At 64.0% G+C, this 19,596-nt stretch overlaps 1 protein-coding gene across 1 annotated transcript in view; it reads right to left on the reverse strand.

The window, feature by feature from the left end:
* Nucleotides 1-19,590, reverse strand: part of Megf6 (multiple EGF-like-domains 6) — an 81,959-nt gene extending 62,369 nt beyond the window's left edge. Inside the window, exons 1-4 of the mRNA XM_013030975.1 lie at nt 19,564-19,590; nt 14,640-14,774; nt 11,008-11,117; nt 3,609-3,713 (exon numbers count right to left, since the gene is read on the reverse strand). Of these exons, the coding sequence (XP_012886429.1) occupies nt 3,609-3,713; nt 11,008-11,117; nt 14,640-14,774; nt 19,564-19,565 (352 nt within the window). The 5' untranslated portion in view covers nt 19,566-19,590. The remainder of the gene's footprint in view (nt 1-3,608; nt 3,714-11,007; nt 11,118-14,639; nt 14,775-19,563) is intronic.
* Between the last annotated feature and the right edge of the window lie 6 nt (nt 19,591-19,596).

The raw sequence follows: 19,596 nt of genomic DNA on the forward strand, positions 1-19,596 counted from the left end.
CAGCCCTGCACGCACAGCCCTGCACACCCAGCCCTGCACACCTACCCCTGCACACTCAGCCCTGCACGCACAGCCCTGCACACCCAGCCCTGCACGCACAGCCCTGCACACCTACCACTGCGCACCTACCCCTGCACACTCAGCCCTGCACACCCAGCCCTGCACACCGAGCCCTGCACGCACAGCCCTGCACACCTACTCCTGCACACTCAGCCCTGCACACCCAGCCCTGCACGCACAGCCCTGCACACACAGCCCTGCACACCTACTCCTGCACACTCAGCCCTGCACACCCAGCCCTGCACACCCAGCCCTGCACACCTACCCCTGCACACTCAGCCCTGCACACCCAGCCCTGCACACCCGCCCTGCACACCCAGCCCTGCACGCACAGCCCTGCACACCCAGGCACGCACAGCCCTGCACACCCAGCCCTGCACGCACAGCCCTGCACACTCAGCCCTGCACACCCAGCCCTGCACGCACAGCCCTGCACACCCAGCCCTGCACACCCAACCCTGCACACCTACCCCTGCACACTCAGCCCTGCACACCCAGCCCTGCACGCACAGCCCTGCACACCTACCCCTGCACACTCAGCCCAGCACACCTACCCCTGCACACCCAGCCCTGCACACCTACCCCTGCACACCTAGCCCTGCACACCCAGGCCTGCACACCCAGCCCTGCACACCTACCCCTGCAACCCAACCCTGCAGGCACAGCCCTGCACACCCAGCCCTGTACACCCAGCCCTGCACACTCAGCCCTGCACACCCAGCCCTGCAAGCACAGCCCTGCATACCTACCCCTGCACACCTACCCCTGCACACTCAACCCTGCACACCCAGCCCTGCACACCTACCCCTGCAACCCAGCCCTGCAGGCACAGCCCTGTACACTCAGCCATGCACACCCAGCCCTGCAGGCACAGCCCTGCACACTCAGCCGTGCACACCCAGCCCTGCACACCCAGCCCTGCAGGCACAGACCAGCACACCTACTCCTGCACTCCTACACCTGCACACCTATCCCTGCACAGCCAGCCCTGCACACCTACTCCTGAACACTTGGCCCTGCACACCCAGCCCTACACACCTACACCTGCAACCCAGCCCTGCACACCCAGCCCTATACACCTACCCCTGCACTCAGCCCAGCACACCTACCCCTGCACACTCAGCCCTGCACACCTACCCCTGCATACCCAGCCCCACACACCTACCCCTGCACATCCAGCCCTGTACTCCCCACTATGCACCTGGGAACCCTGCACACCCAGACCTGCACACCCAGTTCTATACCAGGGAACCTTGCACACCCAGACCTGCACACCCAGTTCTATACCAGGGAACCCTGCACACCCAGACCTGCACACCCAGCCCTGCCCACCTAGCCACGCACACCGACATGCATGCACAGACCTGAACACCCAGCCCTATACACCCAGCTCTATACACCTACTCGGGCACACTCAGCCCTACAAAGATATGCATGCACAGGCCTGCACACCCAGCCCTTACACTCACAGCCCAGCACACCCAGCCCTATTCTCACAACCCTGTACACCCAGCCCTAGCCCAGCCCAACAGCCCAGCCCTATAGCCCAGCCCTGAATACCTCACTCCGCATCCTGTAGCCCTGTAATTTCAGTTTGCACATTCAGTCCTGCACAATTAGCACTGAATGCCCAGTCCTGCACACCCCTGTGCACATCCCTGTCTGCTCAGCCAGTGCTGCACACCCAGCTCTTGCCGATCAGAAGCCAGCCATGGTCAGGGGCCCCGCCCTGATTCAGGACCTCCACTTCCAGAGCAGATCTCAGTGGGGGCCCACCCTGACCCAGGCGTGGCCTAGCACCAAGAGGTGCCAAGGGTTCATTGGCATCCAGCTGGCCCCACGCAGCCATGGCCAGTGGCTGTGGGACCCTCCCAATGCAGACAAAGTGAAGAGTGGAGGAGGCAAAGCACACAGATCTGGCTCGGGGCCGGGCAGGGCTTCCAGCTCCTGGTCCTCTGCTCCTCTCCTTGTGGAGAACAGGCCTGCTGCTGTGGGGCTAAGCCTGTGGCACAGGTGTGGGGTTTGTGACCCACAAGTCAGGGCCAAGAGTCTGGGGCGCGGGAGCTGTGAGCACACCCCAGCCACAGCACCAGCCTAAGCCCACCACGCCACTCAGCCTGGCCCAGACAGGCCCCCATGGGGGGCTGAACCCCCCCCAAAGGCACAGAGTTTCTTGGTGAAGAGGCTCAGGATACCCCAACTAGATGCCGAGCCCCAGGGAACACCCCATTCTTCCAGGTGCCTAGCCCCAAGTGAACCCTTCCAGCTTGTTCCTACTGTACTTACTGGCGGCCAAAGGCCCCCTGTCCCAGGTAGGGCAGCTGAGAAACGGCAGAGGAGGCTGCCAGGCAGCAGTGCGGAGGGGGATCAGGGTCCCCAGCACTCCGCTGGGGCAGAGGGGCCACCTCTGAGTGGCCACAGGGGGTCTTGGAGGAGGCCCGGTTAGGCCTGGGATCCTCGAACCTGGAACTCGGGAACGGCACGCAGAGCTCTCCCACGCCCAGGAAGCAGCCTGGGCTGGCTCCATGGAGACACAGGCCTGCCGTACAGCCACCTAAGGCCCCCCGACCATGGGGCCATGGCGTCTCCCCATACCCGAGCTTAGCCAAGTGCTCAGGGAACCCAGAGTCCCATCTCCTGACAGCAGGGGGCAGAGGAGGAGGGGGGAGGACAGGCCCGCAGGAAGGAGGAGATATTGCATGTGGTGGACCGGGGCTCAGGACCCTCGGAGCACCCCGGAGGAAGTGCACCTCATTTCCTATGCCTCAAAGCAATTAGGGTGACATCAGTTGTTTATGCCGGTACTGGAGCTTGAACCCGGGGCCTGAGCGCTGTCGCTTAGCTTTTTCACTGGGTGCTGGCACTACCACTTGAGCCACAGCTCCACTTCCAGCCTTTTGCTGGCTAACTGCAGCTGAGAGTCTCACAAACTTTCCTGCCCGGGCTGGTTACGAACCTGATCCCCTGACCTCAGCCTCCTGAATAGGCAGGATTACTGGTGTAAGCCAGGGCACCCAGCTGGTAGGGGAGTCTGGCAGAAGCTCTGTTTGAGTTTTCTCTCCGTCTGCACATTCTCTCCCCTGGCACGCTCCACTTACCCTGCCTAGGTTTCCCCACTCATGCTGCAGCTCGACCTCCAGATCTGTGCGGGGCGGGTCTGCGGCTGGCCATCCACTGAGGCCCTCGGACAGCCCCACCTCTCAACATTAGGGACAGTGAGTGCTCTGGCCGTGGGCGTGGTATGGCCTGGGGACCCCTGGCACCCGGCTGCTCACTGCCCTGTCTCTGAGCGCCATGTCCCCATCCACAAATGTTGTGTTTGGACCATGTGGGCTCCGAGACCGTGGGGTGCAGAGCCACCCACCACAGAGGGCCTCTCGAGGCCACCTTCTCCTCCCACCAAGCCCCGATGGGTCACACGGAGCTGGGAGAGCGGCCGGAGGATGGCCATCCAGAGGGAAGTATCACACAGCTGTGCACAGGAAAGCCTGCCTCCCCGGTGCCCAGCCTCCACCGGCAGGCTGCCTCCAGCCAGGGCCTCCACTCACCATACTGACAGCGGGGCCCCTGGAAGCCTCCAGGACAGTGGCACAGCTGAGCCGAGCCTGGCGCACAGCGGCCACCATTGAAACAGAAGCCAGCGGTGCATTCGGCTGTGGACAGAAGAAGAGACCATGAGGAGATGTGGGCCAGTGCTAACCACTTCCAGGACGCAGCCCCTGGAGACCCCTCCCACAGAGTCCCCAGTCCAGACACAGTCCTGGAGACCCCTCCCAGAGTCCCCAGTCCAGACACAGCCCCTGGAGACCCCTCCCACGAGTCCCCGGTGCAGACACAGCCCCTGGAGCCCCCTCCCAGAGTCCCAGTCCAGACACCGTCCCTGGAGATCCCTCCCAGAGTTCCCAGTCCAGACACAATCCCTGGAGACCCCTCCCAGTGTCCCAGGTCTAGACACAGTCCCTGGAGACCCCTCCCAGAGTCCCTGTCCAGATACAGGCTTGTGTCCTGGTTTGGGGGGCTCAGTTAGGCTGCTGGTCCCCAACACCAGTCTGAAAGACACCCCCCCCCCAGCCCTAGATGCAGCCACAGCCAGCAGGTTAAATGGAATCCCTGGATAAGAACCTGAATTCACTTCCACAAGGTTCGTAGCACCAGGAAGTTCCTGGGGGAGCAGAGCAGGGAGTGGGGGTGCAAGGAAGGAGAGAGGTCAGCCCATGGAGGAGAAGGAGGAGTGGGGGACAGCTAAGGCTCCCCCCAAGAGCCTGATGGCTGAACCAACCAGAGAGGTAGCTCCCCCCAGACCTGGACGGGAGGGGTGAAGTGAGGGAGGTGGAGGGAAGGGGTCGGGAGGGCTGCGCTCTTCCTCCCCCCTCCGTGGCTGACCCTGCCCAGCCCTCTCTCACGGCTCCGGCCTGGGGCCGTGTTTGCACCTGCTGCCTTGAGGCTCCCGAGAGCTGAGTGAGGCCACAGAGGTAGAGTGGAGACTGCAGTCCCTGGGGCCTGGCAGGCAGCCCCTGCTTCAGTGTCCCCTCAAGCCGGGGTGTCCAGACCACGTGGCCGGGACTGACCAGCGTACACATGTGGAGGGCAGGGCGGGGTGGGGCGAGGCAGGGCGGGGTGGGGCGGGACGGGGCAGGGCAGCCCATCCTGTGGGGCTCGCTCGCTGGGTGAGGGTTCTCAACAGTGCCCAGCTGCCCCGGCCACCCTGGAGCCTGCGGGGCGTGTGGGCTCGGCCAGCCTGTGGCCCCCGTGGCACTCCTGCCAGGAGCAGGGAGGGATGGCCTCCGCAGAGGGGGGCCGTGGCAGTCAGCTAAGGAGCCCTGAGTTCCCAGGGGCCAGTGGCGGAGGCCAGGGGGACATGGCCAGCTGTGCACACAACTCCCCCATGCCCAGGCCAGCCAGGGAGCTGCCCTCCAGCCCGAGCGCTGGGCCAGGTGTGCAGCCCTGGGTCACAGAGCAAGGGTGGCCAGTGCCCGGGCTCGTGCCCAACACTGTCCCACTTCGGTGTCAGGCCAGGAGGACACCCCGGGCTGGCACGGGACCCAGGTTCTTCACATATGCTTCTTCCTGACCTCCCAGAATCTTATCCACCACCATGGGCCTCCCTCAGACCCTGCAGCCATCACCCCGGAGCAAACTCAGCCTCTGCCTCCAGACCAATCCCTGCACGGGGGGTGCTCCCAGTTGGGCCTCCTGGGGATGAGGAGCAAAGCAGAGCCCAGGGAGACCCACCATCACCCCAGTCTGCACCAGGAAGTCCTCCAGGGTTGAGGGGTGACATGGAAAGCAGCCATCTCCAAACACTGAGGCCCAGAGCCTGTGAGCATCGCCGTCCTATCATAAAAGAAGCCGGGCCAGGCTTGTAGTGGCTCACACCTATATCCTAGGTACTTGGGAGGCCCAGATTGTGGGGATCAGGGTTCAAGACCAGCCTAGGCAGAAAATTCACAAGACCCCCCTCTCAAGGAGGAGGCTGGAGGAGAGAGAGTGCGGGTCACTCTGGGTGTGAGCACACTGCGGCTGTGAGGAGAATGTGTGAGCACACACAGGTGTGCAGGCATGCATTGTGTGAGCTTGTGCCCAGCAGATGTGTTGAGCAGGTGTGTACGGCCATGAGCATCCTAAGTGAGCTCGTGTGCATGGGTGGGGATGGCTGCATGTGGGCGTGTGCACATCTGTGCAAGGCAGCATGTGTGTAAATTGTACCTGGGTCCAGGGCCCACCTGAGCCTAGCTCCGTGGATGGGAGGCCTGCGGGGGACAGTGACAAGTGAGAGGGGGTCACAGAGGGACAACAGGCCCTGTGTGCCCCGGGTCACCAGGAGGAAGGAGGCTCCGGGCCTGGGATGTGGGCTGGCCGATTCCCACGCTGGGGAGTGGGGCTGATGTATGGCCAGACGGAAAGGAAACGCAGACAGCAGAGGCAGGAAAGGAGGAGGGCGCCCTGGTCCACGGCTTTCCTGCAGCCCTCCACCCCCAACGCCAAGCCTTACGCAGCCTGCTCTGGGGTCAGAGGAGGTAGTGGCCACCAGGCCAGATGTCCTAGACCCCAGTAAGGTCCTCCCGAGACCTGGTGCCTCGGCTGCTGGGCACCAGGCTCGGGCCTAGGACAGAGTGGATCTGCAGGACCGCTGTGGTCATCACGGCAGCCTCCGCCCTTACCAGGCTCCGCCGCTGACCTCGCTGCACCCTCTGTCCCCTGCCAGGACCCCCTGCCCGGCAGGCACCTACCGACCCTCACCTCAGGCCCCCAAAGCCCTGAACCCACAGCCTTCCCCGACCTCCATCTCAGCCAGCTCCTCTGGCCTCACCCCCACTGTGGTCCATAGCCTCCCTCCGTGCCCAGGCCCAGGGCTGGGCCCCGCCCTGGGCCAGAGTGCCAAGCCCTGTGCTGTGGCATCCGTCCAGGAGGCATCGGTGCTTTTCCGCACCTGTGCTAGGGGCTCACTTCTACTGCCTCGACTCTGCCGCTGCTTTGTCTTGGGGAAGGCACTGCCTGGATTTTCAGTTTGGAATACACTGTGCTCGGTCGGCCTCTGGGCCCACAGGGCCTGTTGGCCTGTTAAAGGCTTTGCCAACGTCCTACAGAAACAAAACCTGCTTCCCGCAGCTGTGAGAAGCGCTGGCTGGATCAGAGCCGACCAGAAGCCGTGTGCTCCTGACACCCCCTCAGCCTCCACCGCTCCACCCATGGCCCCACACTGGACCCCGCACATCAGAGCTGAGCCCAGAGCCTGGGGTGGGAGAAACAAAGGGGGGCAGAGTCAGAGTCTCCCTGGTGCCTCATCCCATCAGGCAGGACACAAGGGTCCAAGTGGGGACACTCAGAGTGATTATGGCTGAGACAGAGCTGTCTGACAGATCTGGGAGGATGGAATTCAGAAAACACCCCAGCCGGATGCTGGTGGCTCTCACCTGCAATCCTGAACTACTCAGGAGGCTGAGATCTGAGGGTCACCGTTCAAAACCAACCAGGCAGGAAAGTCCATGAGACTTCTATTTCCAATTAACTACCAAAAATGAAGCTGGGAGTGGAGAGGTGGCTCAAGCAGTAGAGTGCTAGCCTGGAGAGACAAAGCTAAGGGGCAGTGTCCAGGGCCTGAGTTCCATCACCAGTACTGGCACACCAAAGAACACAGAGAGCACCCAGCCAGGCGCGGATGAGCCCCAAATCTGCAGGTCACAGCCATGCGTGCTCTCGGCTCTCAGGAAGCCCCGGCCCCCGCCCAGCACGTTTTCTCTCTGTTCACCTCCCAGCCACAATGCCGTAACTGGACAGAAAGCAGGATGCGATTAGCGGCTTCCTGCCATTCTCTGAGCCTTTGCTTTCTGCTCTGTCATTCCTGCACAAACAGTGGGGCTCAGTGCCCACCCTCACCGCCACGGTGCCCCCCCTCCCAAGGTGCCAGGTCACAGGAAGCTAGAAAGGTTTCCAACGGCTGGGGCGGGGCGGGCCTGCCCGAAGAGACGGGATGGACGAGCGAGGAGCTGGAGGGGAAGAAGGTGCGTGCTCAACACCAGGCAATTCCCTTGTGCAGGCCCCTCATCCTGTCCCTCTGCTCCCAGGCTGGGGCCCCCTGCCTCAGCCAGGCACGAGCCCCAGCTGTCAGGTGAGGGGGCGCGTGGTAGAGGCCCCAGGAGGTGGGACACGGCGGCCAGAGTCTGTGGGTCACCACCAACGGACGGGGTGATCCCCTCCCCCGGGTCGGCAGGAGTCCCTGGGGCAGTGGAGACCAGCGGGCACTTCTTGAGCACCTCGGATACCAAACCCTCTGCGAGGTCTCTTGGCTTCGACATGGGCACAGGGAACCCAGGCTGAAACCCGGGGGGCTGACAAACCACAGGCCCCAGAGCCGGAAATGGAGTCAGGATGGCGCCATTGCTGCCCACCTTGCCACCCATGCCCTGGTCGGGCCTGGCCCCAAGATCTCAACCAGGATCCTTGAGAGGCCGCAGGGCTGAGAGCTCATCCTCTGCAGAGCGGTGGTTTTGGGGGTGCCTGAGGCTTCACGGTGTCAGACAGGAGGCCCATGACCCGGGGAAGCCCAGGCCATGGCCACTCCCGCAATCCTCTCTCAGGACGTCCTCCTCCTCCTGAGCTGTCCTCCCACAGGACGTCCTCCTCCTGAGCTGTCCTCCACAGGACGTCCTCCTCCTCAGCTGTCCTCCACAGGACGTCCTCCTCCTCAGCTGTCCTCCACAGGACGTCCTCCTCCTCCTCAGCTGTGCTCCCACAGGACGTCCTCCTCCTCAGCTGTCCTCCACAGGACGTCCTCCTCCTCAGCTGTCCTCCACAGGACGTCCTCCTCCTCGCTGTCCTCCACAGGACGTCCTCCTCCTCCTCAGCTGTGCTCCCACAGGACGTCCTCCTCCTCAGCTGTCCTCCACAGGACGTCCTCCTCCTCCTAAGCTGTCCTCCCACAGGACGTCCTCCTCCTCCTCAGCTGTCCTCCACAGGACGTCCTCCTCCTCAGCTGTCCTCCACAGGACGTCCTCCTCCTCCTCCTCAGCTGTCCTCCACAGGACGTCCTCCTCCTCCTCCTCAGCTGTCCTCCACAGGACGTCCTCCTCCTCCTCAGCTGTCCTCCACAGGACGTCCTCCTCCTCCTCAGCTGTCCTCCACAGGACGTCCTCCTCCTCCTCAGCTGTCCTCCCCACTCGTCCCCAGCTATGTGATCCCACAAAGTCTAATATCAGGACAAGGACTGCTTATAGTCCACCTGCTGGCCAGACCACATTTTCCTGTGGGCAGGTGCTGCTCCTGCCACGTCCCCACTCATCCCATCCTTGGGGCCGCTGGGGTGGACAGGCAGGGGAAGGAGGCTGAGGCCCGGGACAGGCCGGGGCCCTGCCGCCACCCGCCCCAGCCGTTCACCTCTGTGTTAAACAGCAGGAATGCAGAGAGGATCGAGCAGTGCGCTCTGCTGGGATTATTAAAACACACCAGAGCAAGGTACATCAGAGAACCCGCACTGAAGATGAAATCCCAGAGGCAAGCAACTAAGGGCACCCAGCTGCAGCTGGGGGCTCTGCGGAGCCTCAGCCTGTGGGACATGACGTCCCCAGGGCTGGCCCAGAGTCCAAGGCCCCACTCCACTCCCATCTCATTACTACGTCGGTCAGGCCACCACTGGGTCACAGGCTTCTCCTAAGATACACAGATCCCACACGCAGGTGACAGCCTAGAACTTGGTGCAGACAGGAAAGGCTTGGCGTGAGCCGAGGCCAGAAGAGAGGCTGGCATTCCCACGCCTGCCACCGCCCCATCCCCACACCCTGCCTCCCGTGGGGACAGGCCAGCCTGCTGCCGACTGTCCAGTCCCGGCCCTGCCCGCCTTCCCACCCTGGCCCTGGCATGGCCATGCCCAGACAGATGAAGGAGAGGGCTGCCAGAGCCCAGCCCAGGCCCTAAATGCTGCCCTGCATGTCTCTTTCCAGCCCCGCTCATCTCTCCATTCTGCCTGGGACGGAGCCCAGGCCGCCCCCTCCCCTTGCAGTCTGCATTCGACCCTGTCCTCTCCCTGCAGGCCCTGGGGGGCGGGCTGGCGGCCCCACTTCCTCTCCTAGCCCCAGGCCCCCTTTTTGTCTTGTCCCCTGTAAGAGCTAGCCCAAAGAGGAAGCCAGGGAACCTCGGCTTTGATGTCTCCCCCCCCTCCACCACCACCACCAGACAGACGCCTTTGTTCCTCTCAGATGCCAGCAGCTGAGACTCAGGGGACACCGGGGTGCATGGGGAGAGAAGCAGTGGTGATGGCAGGGGCGGAGGGGGCGGGCACAGCCCACCGCAGGGGCCCGGCCGGAACCCCGCCCATGTTACCCGACCTGGCCTCCTCGTCCCTCTTTCCTCTGCTCCCTTCCTGCCCAGATGACTCACTTCCCTCCTGGACAAACATTGCCACCAGGCCTGCGCGCTTCCCTTTCCCGCTACAGGTCACCTCAGGACGACTGCCTGTCCCCAGAGGGAGGGACACCAAGGAACTGTGGACCCTCAGTGTGGGGACGCAGGACTGCTGGCCACCAGTGACCTCCGAGCTAAACACTTAGAGGAAGGGCACTGCCTACTTCACTCAGGCAACACCTGTCAGTCCACCTGCCCTCACCTACACCTGTCAGCTCACCTGTCCTCACCTACACCTGTCAGCTCACCTGTCCCCACACCTGTCAGCCCACCTGTCGCCACACCTGTCAGCACACCTGTCCTCACCTACACCTGTCAGCCCACCTGTCAGCCCACCTGTCAGCCCACCTATCCTCACACCTGTCAGCCCACCTGTCCTCACACCTGTCAGCCCACCTGTCCTCACCTACACCTGTCAGCCCACCTGTCCTCACACCTGTCCTCACACCCTGTCAGCCCACCTGTCCTCACCTACACCTGTCAGCCCAGCCCACCTCACCTCACACCTGTCAGCCCACCTGTCCCCACACCTGTCAGCCCACCTGTCCTCACACCTGTCAGCCCACCTGTCCTCACCTACACCTGTCAGCCCACCTGTCCCCACACCTGTCAGCCCACCTGTCCTCACCTACACCTGTCAGCCCACCTGTCCCCACACCTGTCAGCACACCTTTCCTCACACCTGTCAGCCCACCTGTCCTCACCTACACCTGTCAGCCCACCTGTCCTCACACCTGTCAGCCCACCTGTCCTCACACCTGTCAGCCCACCTCTCCCCCCACCCCCTGTCCACAGGCCCGGGCAGCCAGGTTCCACACTTGTGAGCACACCTCTCTCTGAGCAGGGACCGTCTGTGATTTAGCACAGGCTTCCCACCCCTGCAGGCACTACCAGGTTGCAGCAGGCCCTGCTGGAACTCCACAAGGCCTCACTTCTACCCGCCCACTCCAACCGCTGCTGGTGGGCAGAGTGCCACCCCAGAGGCCTAAGACCAGGAGGTGTCCCACTGCATGGAAAGGAAGGTGGGAAAGGAGGGAGGGGGACACTCACCTGAGAGACAGCCTTCCTGGCCGGGCTGCTGGCTCCACCCTGGGCAGCACCTGAACACAGTGCGGGCCTCTGTGGTGTACACCTGCCTGTAACCCATGTAGTAGATGGTTCTGGAACAAGAGGGAGAGGAACGTGTTGACCACACAGGGCCAGCCTTGCTCTCGCAGCACCGCGGGGCTGTCACATTCCCCCGAGAGCAGCCGAGTGTGGCCCCTGACCTCCCTGTGGCAGGCTTAGCTCCGTGCTGGGGCGGGAGACACCCTGGCTCTCAGCTGGCTCTCGGCACAGGCCAGTCCGGGAGGGTCAGGGGTCAGAGTGCACATGCCCAGTCCAGAACAGGGAAGGACTTTCACAAGAATCATGGCCTGAGAGGTCCAGCACTGGGCAGTGGGCCAGGGCGGTCCCCTCCAGACCTGGTGAAGGATCTCGGTTCCCAAGGAAATGAGAGTTCTGGACCATCCAGAAGGCAAGCCAGAGTCCCACACACGCACACGCATGCACACACATGCACCTGCGTGCGTGCATGTGCACACACACACACGCCTCATCAGAGAGCAAATCTCAACTGCCCACAGCCTGGCCAAGGTGCCCTCCATCCTGGGGTGACTCCTGTCCCCAGCTGTGCCCTGCTCTCCAGCCCTCAAGTCCATGAGACACACAGCCATCCGCCCATCCACTCTGCTGCCCATCTCTCCCCCAAGGTCACCAGTCACCTGACGAATCTAAGGCCTGCTGAATCTGTGCTTAGCTGAGGCCACGCTTTGTCAGGGTGGGCCTGACCCTGAAGCTGGCATCCTCCCAAGAACACGAGGACAAGGCAGGAGGCAGGGGGCGGTGGGCAGAGATGGTGGCACATTGTAAGACGGGAGAATGTGGGTGGCACTGGAGCTGCAGGAGCCAGCCCTGGCCGAGGCTGGACTGGGCACTCTGGCCTCGAGGTCCAGCAAACAAATGCAGAGCTCAGCGCTCCACACACCTGCATCCTCCAGCCCCAAGCTGTGAGGCCTTGATCTCCACAGAGACAGGACCGGATGGAGAGACAGCTACACACAGAGAGGAGCAGACGGTAATAGAGACAGAGACGGACTCAGAGACAGAGAGAGATTAGACAGAGAAAGCTGACGGGGTTGAGGGGGGGGTGATGACAGTGACCCCAGCCCCCTCCTCCAGTCCCATTGCTGTTCTCAGGTGGCCCGAGGCCCAGCCAACAGCCACAGGGTCAAGGGCCCTAGAGCCCCGGGAGTGGCCGGTGGCAGGCACAGCTGTCTCCAGGTAACAACTGGCCTCTGCTTGTTGGGGCCAGTGCCCGGAAGCCTTGTGGCCTGCTGGACAAACAAACCAGGCTCAGCTTCCCGGACACGCGTGTTCCTGCATGCGCTCCGCACGGAAACACTGGGAGCGCCTTATGCAAAATACAAGATCCCCCCTTGGCAGGACATGAAACCGCTTGCCTGGACAGAAAGTGACCAAGGCACAAACAATATTTGGCCCGCAGCAGGTTTGGGCCTGTTCATCATAAATATTTCTCCCCTTGCCCGGGCTGTGGCTAGGGCTGGCTACGTGCGGCTCCTCCTGGCTCCTCCCCCGGCGACCTCTGAAGGAAGACCCTGGAGAGTGGAGGTGACCAGGAGGTCCCAGCCCTGCTGCCTGAAGGGGACGCACAACACAGCACACAGCGGTCACAGCTCCCTGCTTCGAGCCCCCCTCCCTCCTTCCCTGCCTCTCCCCAGAACCCACCTCCCTGTGCCGCCCAGAACCTGCTCCTGGCAGAGTTCGCACTGAGGTGAATATGGGCATCTGCTCAGAAGCCAGGGAAACAGATGAGGCCCCAGGACACTGGGTGGGGCCTGGGGACCATGATTCAGCTGGTAGGAAAGAGGCGATGTCCAGGAGGGCTGGCCACTGGACTGGGCAGAGGGGGATCCCAGCACCTGGCCACTCCAGGTCCTGGGCAGCCGCTGGACAGATGTCTATCTCTACAGTGCTTGGGAGACACTTGCTCAGCCTGGCTCAGCCCTCAGCCACTCGGAAGAAACAAGACGGAGAGGAAAGCAAGAGCCAGAGCCGTCCAGGGAACTCTGATCACCAGGAGCCAGACTGAGCCTTGGGTGCCCACTGGGGGCCAGCTCCTGCAAGCCAGGCAGGAGGCTGCAGCCCGAGGGCCCCAGTGCAGTGAGAAGACCCAGCTGCACCCAGGGTGCAGACAGGGTGGGGGGGAGAGGGAGGGGAAGGAGGGGAGGAGGAAGGGGAGAGGGCATGGGCAGGTGCAGAGCACAGGTGGGTCTTGGCCGCCCTCCAGACTAGACGGCAGACAGCTGCCCATTCGTGGATTGTCCTGAGCCTGGACCTCAACCAATTCCCTCAGAACCGAGGCTGAACCACCACGGGCTGGGGAGGGAGGACTGGTAACAGAGCCCAGACATCTTGAGCCAGGCAGTGCACTGCACAGACATGTATCCATGCACGCGTGCGCGCGCGCACACACACACACACACACACACGCACTAGGCCAGGAAATCCGGACACAGAACCAAAGGCACACCATGTCGGAAACCCCGTGGTGCTGGCTCACTGCCCAGGAAGTGGCGTCCTCTGGGTCAGCAGGTGTCTCCAGACACCCAGCCCGGAGGCGGAGGTCCTGCCACACCCAGTGCCGGACACAACCATCCCGGCCAGCCTCAAAGGCTTCCCCAGGCGGCCACCCACCACACCTCCAGCGTTGGATCCCAGTGGCTTCTGGCTGCTTCCAGAAACAGCAGCATTGCTCAAGCTATGGCAGGGACCGTGTGGCGTACAGGACCACCGGCCAGCTTTGCAAATGCATGACAGCTACCCACATGTGCAGGCGGGGAGACTGTGAAGCGCCTGTCTCTGGCCCTCCAGGCCTGGGGCCGGGAGCTCCTTGGGGATGGAGGAGGCTCTGCTGTGCGCTGCTGGCTTGAGCAGCATCAGCCAGACACACAGCTCGCCTCTGCGTGCACGTCTCCCGACAGGGTCAGGGCCCTGGGGGCAGGGACCACCGTCCCCAGGTGAACAGGGGTGACCTGGGCAGCAGACATCAGTGCAGGGAGGGCTGACACGGGCGCCCCGCCCCCACCCCATCTCCCAGAGCCTCACAGGCTGGAGTCCTGGCTAAAGAAGCAGAGCACCACACCCCTCGTGGGACACATTCCTGCCTTCCCTCCCCAGCCCCCCAGAGCAGACAGCTCCCACCTAACTGGGGCCGAAGCCAGCCTCCGCCCCCCCGCCGACAGCCAGACAAATTCTACAACCCCAAGTCTATAAACGGAGAAGAGGTATGCAAAGGCACTCCTTAAGACAGATGTTGAAATTTGATATTGAGCAATAAAAGGTTCCACGCAGGCTTGGGAACCAGGTCTAAGGGTCAGGCAGCAAGCCCCTCCCTCCCCGCACAACCCCTCCCCCAGGCCCTCTCCCTGCCCACCCCTACAAAAGCCCTATGGGGTGGCCTCCCTGCCGGCTGACTCCTGGGGGTGGAAGAGGCTGGGTCCCCCCCAGAGCCCAGGACGGGGCCCACACCTGAGGCCTGGGCCCTGGGAAGGGGGTGGGCACCACCACTTGAGGCCGAGCACAGACCCCACCCCCTCTGGTCCTGGGTCCCTGCCACATACCTGCGCTCCTGGCCCAGGCACCACGCCTGCTGCCCACAGCCCGGCTTCCACACGGGCACCGTGCGGATGAAGGCCCGCACACAGGGCTGGCGGTGGCCTGCCAGGGTCAGCTCCTGCTCAGCACACACGTGGGGCCTGCATGGAGGACAGGGACCATCAACACCTCACCACCAACAGCAGGCCCCGGTCACCCCCACATCCCCCCCCCGGGATCAGACCCATGCCATGCATGTGCCTCCTGGCATCCACCCTGCGTTCCAGAACAAGGGAACAGAGTTAGTGGGGGCGAGGGCCACGGAACCCCGCACACAGGGGTGACACACCGCCTGAGCTCGCCCAACCGCCCAGAACCTGGCATGGCTGCAGGCGCTCTGCAGGCCTTCCACCAGGCCCAGGGTGTGCCAAGTCCACCGGTTCAGGGCTCAGGCTCTCCCGCTCAGCCCCGGGGCCCACACGGGGGGGCTGAGAAACCGGAAAATGAAACTGCAGCCCACCCTGCTCCAAGCTCGGTGTGATTCTCCTTGAAGAAGCCCCCAGCTCAGGACACAGAACCCAGAGCACCGCAGGGGCTACAGTGACCTTCCAGAGCCCCCCCAGGCCCAGAGGGGAAAGGCTGCTGGCCCTGGGAGGATAGGCCAGCAGGAGGAACATTCCAGCCTTCCAGAACTCAGGCTCGCCCAAGCTGCCCTGCTGAGGGGAAAGGACCCTGGATGCAAAGTTTGGGGAGAGAGAACAAGGCTTCACAGGAAGTGACCCACGGAGAGGAACCAGCGGGGGGGGGGGGGATGGAACGAGGCTGGGCCTGCAGGGCCAGGCTCTGCGCTGTCTCCAGCAGCAGGGGCCCCGTGGGCCAGTGTGCATCCAGTCCATGGGGCACCACAGGGAGCCTGGCAAATCCCGGCGAAGTCTCCTCTGCTTCCCTGGGGCAGCAGAGCAGGGGGGCTCTCCCCCTCCTGCCTGCCCCAGCTCCAGTCCCACTCCCAGGGGCTCCCGGGCACAGGAGTGCATCGTTGGACACGGTCCACATCCCCAGTGGACGAGCTGGGACCCCAGCCTCAGCCTCCGAGACCCTGGCCCCCAGCCAGCCACCCCCAGCCGGATGCTCTGGCAACCTGACACTTTATTTTTCTTCCTTTTCTTGCTCTGCTGGGTGGAAAGCCCACCCCTCGGGGGATGAAAGCATCCACAGATGACAGGAGCACCCAGCTGTGTCTGCCTGGCCACGGCACCGTCACCAACGGACAACGCAGCCGAGTGCAGCCAGGCCCAGACAGGCCCAAGGGGCTGCCAAAAACACACCCCAGCCCAGACCCCCGCCGGCCCCTAGCCCCCACCATCTCCAAACTTCCCATCGCAGGGCCATGGCTGGCCAGTTCGCCCAGGGTGACCACAGGGTGAGGACCCTCGGGACACTGTAAACCTCTGGAACCCACATGCTACACGGGTGACCAGCTGTGGGGTTTACTGGGCCAGGCGAGGCTTCTTGCAGACACCCCGCCCTGCCCCCGGGATGCAGGACCTGTCTAGAAGCACTTTCTCTGTGGAAAGTTCATCAACAAATGTCCATAAGGTGACATTGAGCCAGGGCAACAGGCTCCACAGTTACGGCCTTCCCCGGGAGCTGCCAGAACTCTGTCCCCTCAGATGGCTGAAGAGGGGGTTCTGGACACCCCCCCTCCTCCAGCTTCCCAAAGGTGGTCATAGGCTAAGAACCCCAGGCTGAGCCTAAGAGGACAGGCCAGAGGCCTGGGGCTAGACCAGGGCAAGCTTCCCCTCAGCCTTCCCTGGGCTGGGCCTGGCCCAGCTCCTGACCTCCCCAATGCTGGAGAGGCTGACCTCCCACCCGCAAGCCATTCTCTTCCTCCTTCACTCTGCTTTGGGCCCAAGAAGCCCACTTCTATAGATGATGTACCCCAGAACATCCGTGCAGAGGAACTTAGAGCCACAGCAGCCTGAGGGCTCCAGGACTCACTCGATGACCCACAGACACCTCCCAGGGAGCCTGGGCAGGTGTCCTGGGCAGCTGTACACAGAGCCAGAGGCACAGGGTAGGCAGACAGGCCAGGCGGCTGGCCAGCCAGGCTGCCCCTCCCCCACTCCCGAGGGCAGCTGGCTCTCCCAACAGCGCCTCCTTCACCTCTGACAACACCAGGCCGGCCTGGGGGCAGCTGGCATGCAGGGAAGTGTGAGGCTCTGGGATTGAGGAGTCCAGTTCCCCCCAGACCTGACAAAGCTCAGTTCCTCCTCTAGGCAGGAGACAAGCCCCCCGGCACCGTGCCCAGCCCCTCCTCCTCCTTCTCAGAGGTACAGCATCCCCCTGTGGGCACATCTGGCCACTCAAAGCAGATCCTGAAGTGGCGGGGTAGGGGCCTCCTCTGGGCGGGGCTTGAGCTTGGAGGGGCCAGCCTGCCCTGGGTGGGAGGGGTTAAGGCGAGCAGAGTCTAAGCACAGTTGCTGCTCAGTGAAAAACCCTTGCCCCTGGCTGGTCCGGCCCGGCCCGGCCCTTAGCTTCAGCGAGTAGGCAACTGTCTTGGCACGCAGGATCCCGTGCCTGGAAGCCTGCAGGGATTTTCACCAGCCCCCTGCCCCTCTCCCCAGGCCTGGCCAGTGGCTGTTCCCAGCCCCAGGGGAGAAGCAGTCAGGGACAGGCAAAAGACAGTAGATCGCTTTGCGCTGTTCTGGGATGCTGGAGAATCTGAGCATGTCTAGAACCGTCACATGGCTCAAACAGGTTCACCAGGGCCCACAGGGCATCCGGGGTGGGAGTTAGAATAGCACCGTCAGCACCTCTCAGAGCCCCAGGTACCCATGATGTCCAGGTGTAGCTGTGGGGGGCCAGAGTCTGAAGCTAACTCACAGTTCAGGAAAAACGGCCTGAGAGGTGTGGCTGCCCCTGCCAGCCCCTGCCCTCCAAAAGGAAGGGGAGGCCGCAGTGAGCACAAAGCACTCCACAAGCCTTTTGTGCTCCCAGCCCCTCCCCTACTCCTCTGGGACAAAAAGCAAAGGCTAAGGGACACCTCTCAAAACCTGTAGTCTGTCCAGCACTGGTGGCTCACGGCTGTAATCCTAGCTACTCAGGAGGCGGAGATCTGAGGCTGGAGATTTGAAATCAGCCAGGGCAGGAAAAGTCCATGAGATACTTGATCTCCAGTTAACCCCCAGAAAGCTGGAAGTGGAGCTATGGCTCAAATGGTAGAGTGCCAGCCTTGAGTGAAAAAAAGCTAAGGGACCATGACCTGAGTTTAAACTCCAGGACCAGAAGGAAGGAGAAAAGGAAGGAGGGAGGGAGGAAGAGGGAAGGAAGGAGGGAAGGAAGGAGAGAGGGAGGGAAGGAAGGAGGGAGGGAGGGAGGGAGGGAGGGAGGGAGGGAGGGAGGAAGGGAGGGAGGGAAGGACTCTCCCACAGATGACTCCCAGAGGCCGAGTCAGCTGGTGGGCACAGGACTCAAACCTGAGACCATGGCGGGAGGGGGCCCGGGAGGGGGCCCAGGAGGGGCGGTGAGCCGCAGTTACCAGGAGCACAATGGGGCAGAGACACCCATCGGCTCCCGGCCCTGGCTTCCCAGGAGGCTGCGCCCACAGCCGCCAGCCCCCCGCTAATCCGGCCCGGGTGCGCTCTCCGCTCCCGGGGGAATGTCCGCTCGAGTCACGGGGGCGGCACGGGGCCCAGGTCTCTGGGTGGAAAGCCCCCAGCCCTTTGCAAACCAAGACGCAGGAAGGCAACCCGGGGAGGGGCCCGGGGCGGAGCCGCCTGCTCCCGCTGCGTGCAGCCCAGTGCCGGCCCGGTGCCCCGCGGGGCGGACGCCTCCCCGCAGCCTGCAGGCCCCAGGGCGGCCGGCTCCCCTCTCCCGCTGCCGCCGTCGGGGGCCCACCCCGATCCTGGACGCTCTGCTGTCGGGAAGGACCGCTGAGGGCCCATCGGGGAATCGTCTTTCAAAATTGAATCCTCCGCGGCGGCTCCCCTCCCCTCCCTCTCCCTCCCCGCCCCTGTTTGCTCCGCGCCTTCCTCTCCCGAGCACACGTGGGGAACACAAATCAGGCCCTGCGCCCCGCTCCTACGCGCCCCCAGACCTGCGGCACTCGCTCCGGCGCCCCCAGACCAACGACACCCCGCTCCTGCGCCCCCAGACCCACCCCACCCCACCCCCGCGCCCCTACACCGAAGACACCCCGCCCCTGCGCCCCCAGACCACCGCACCCCACCCTCGCGCCCCCAGGCCCACGGCACCCCGCCCCTGCGCGCCCCCAGACCCACTGCACCCCACCCCCGCGTACCCCAGACCCACCGCACCCCACCCCCGCGTACCCCAGGACGCATCGTCCCGGCGCCCTCAGATCCATGGCTCCCCGCCCCCGCACCCCGCCACTGTGCGCCCCCAGACCCAGGCACCCCACCCCCGCACCCCAGGACGCACCGCCCCCGCACCCGCACCCCAGACCCACGACACCCCGCCCCCGTGCCCCCAGACCCACCCCACCCCCGTACCCCAAACCTACGGCACCACGCCCACCGCACCTCACGCCAGCGCCCCCAGACCCACGACACCCCTACCCCCGCGTACCCCCAGACCCACCGCACCCCACCCCTCTAGACCACGACACTCCGCCCCCGCGCCCCCAGACCCCGACGCCGCTCGGAGAGGAAGTGGGAGCGGGCGGCTTCCTCTCCGACGGGGCGAGCCGGCCCACGGCTGACCCTGCGCCGCGGGGCCCGGAGCCCTTGTCCCCCAAGTTCAGCGTCGGTCCGACCCCACACCCCAGGGGCAGAGGACGCACCGGGGAACCCCACGCACGACAGACCCTGGGGTCGTGACCACCCGCCCCCGTTAAGGCCGAGACCATGGTCCTGGGGTCCCTGGGACAAAGCCGCGAGCGCCGGCCCGGGTCCCGGGAGCGCGGCCGAGCCTCTGGCCCCCGAAACTCACATGCTGGGCTGCAGCAGGACCCGGGGCCGCGGC

The sequence above is a fragment of the Dipodomys ordii genome, unplaced genomic scaffold (assembly GCF_000151885.1).
Source record: "Dipodomys ordii isolate 6190 unplaced genomic scaffold, Dord_2.0 Scaffold6, whole genome shotgun sequence".
Lineage (NCBI taxonomy): Eukaryota > Metazoa > Chordata > Mammalia > Rodentia > Heteromyidae > Dipodomys > Dipodomys ordii.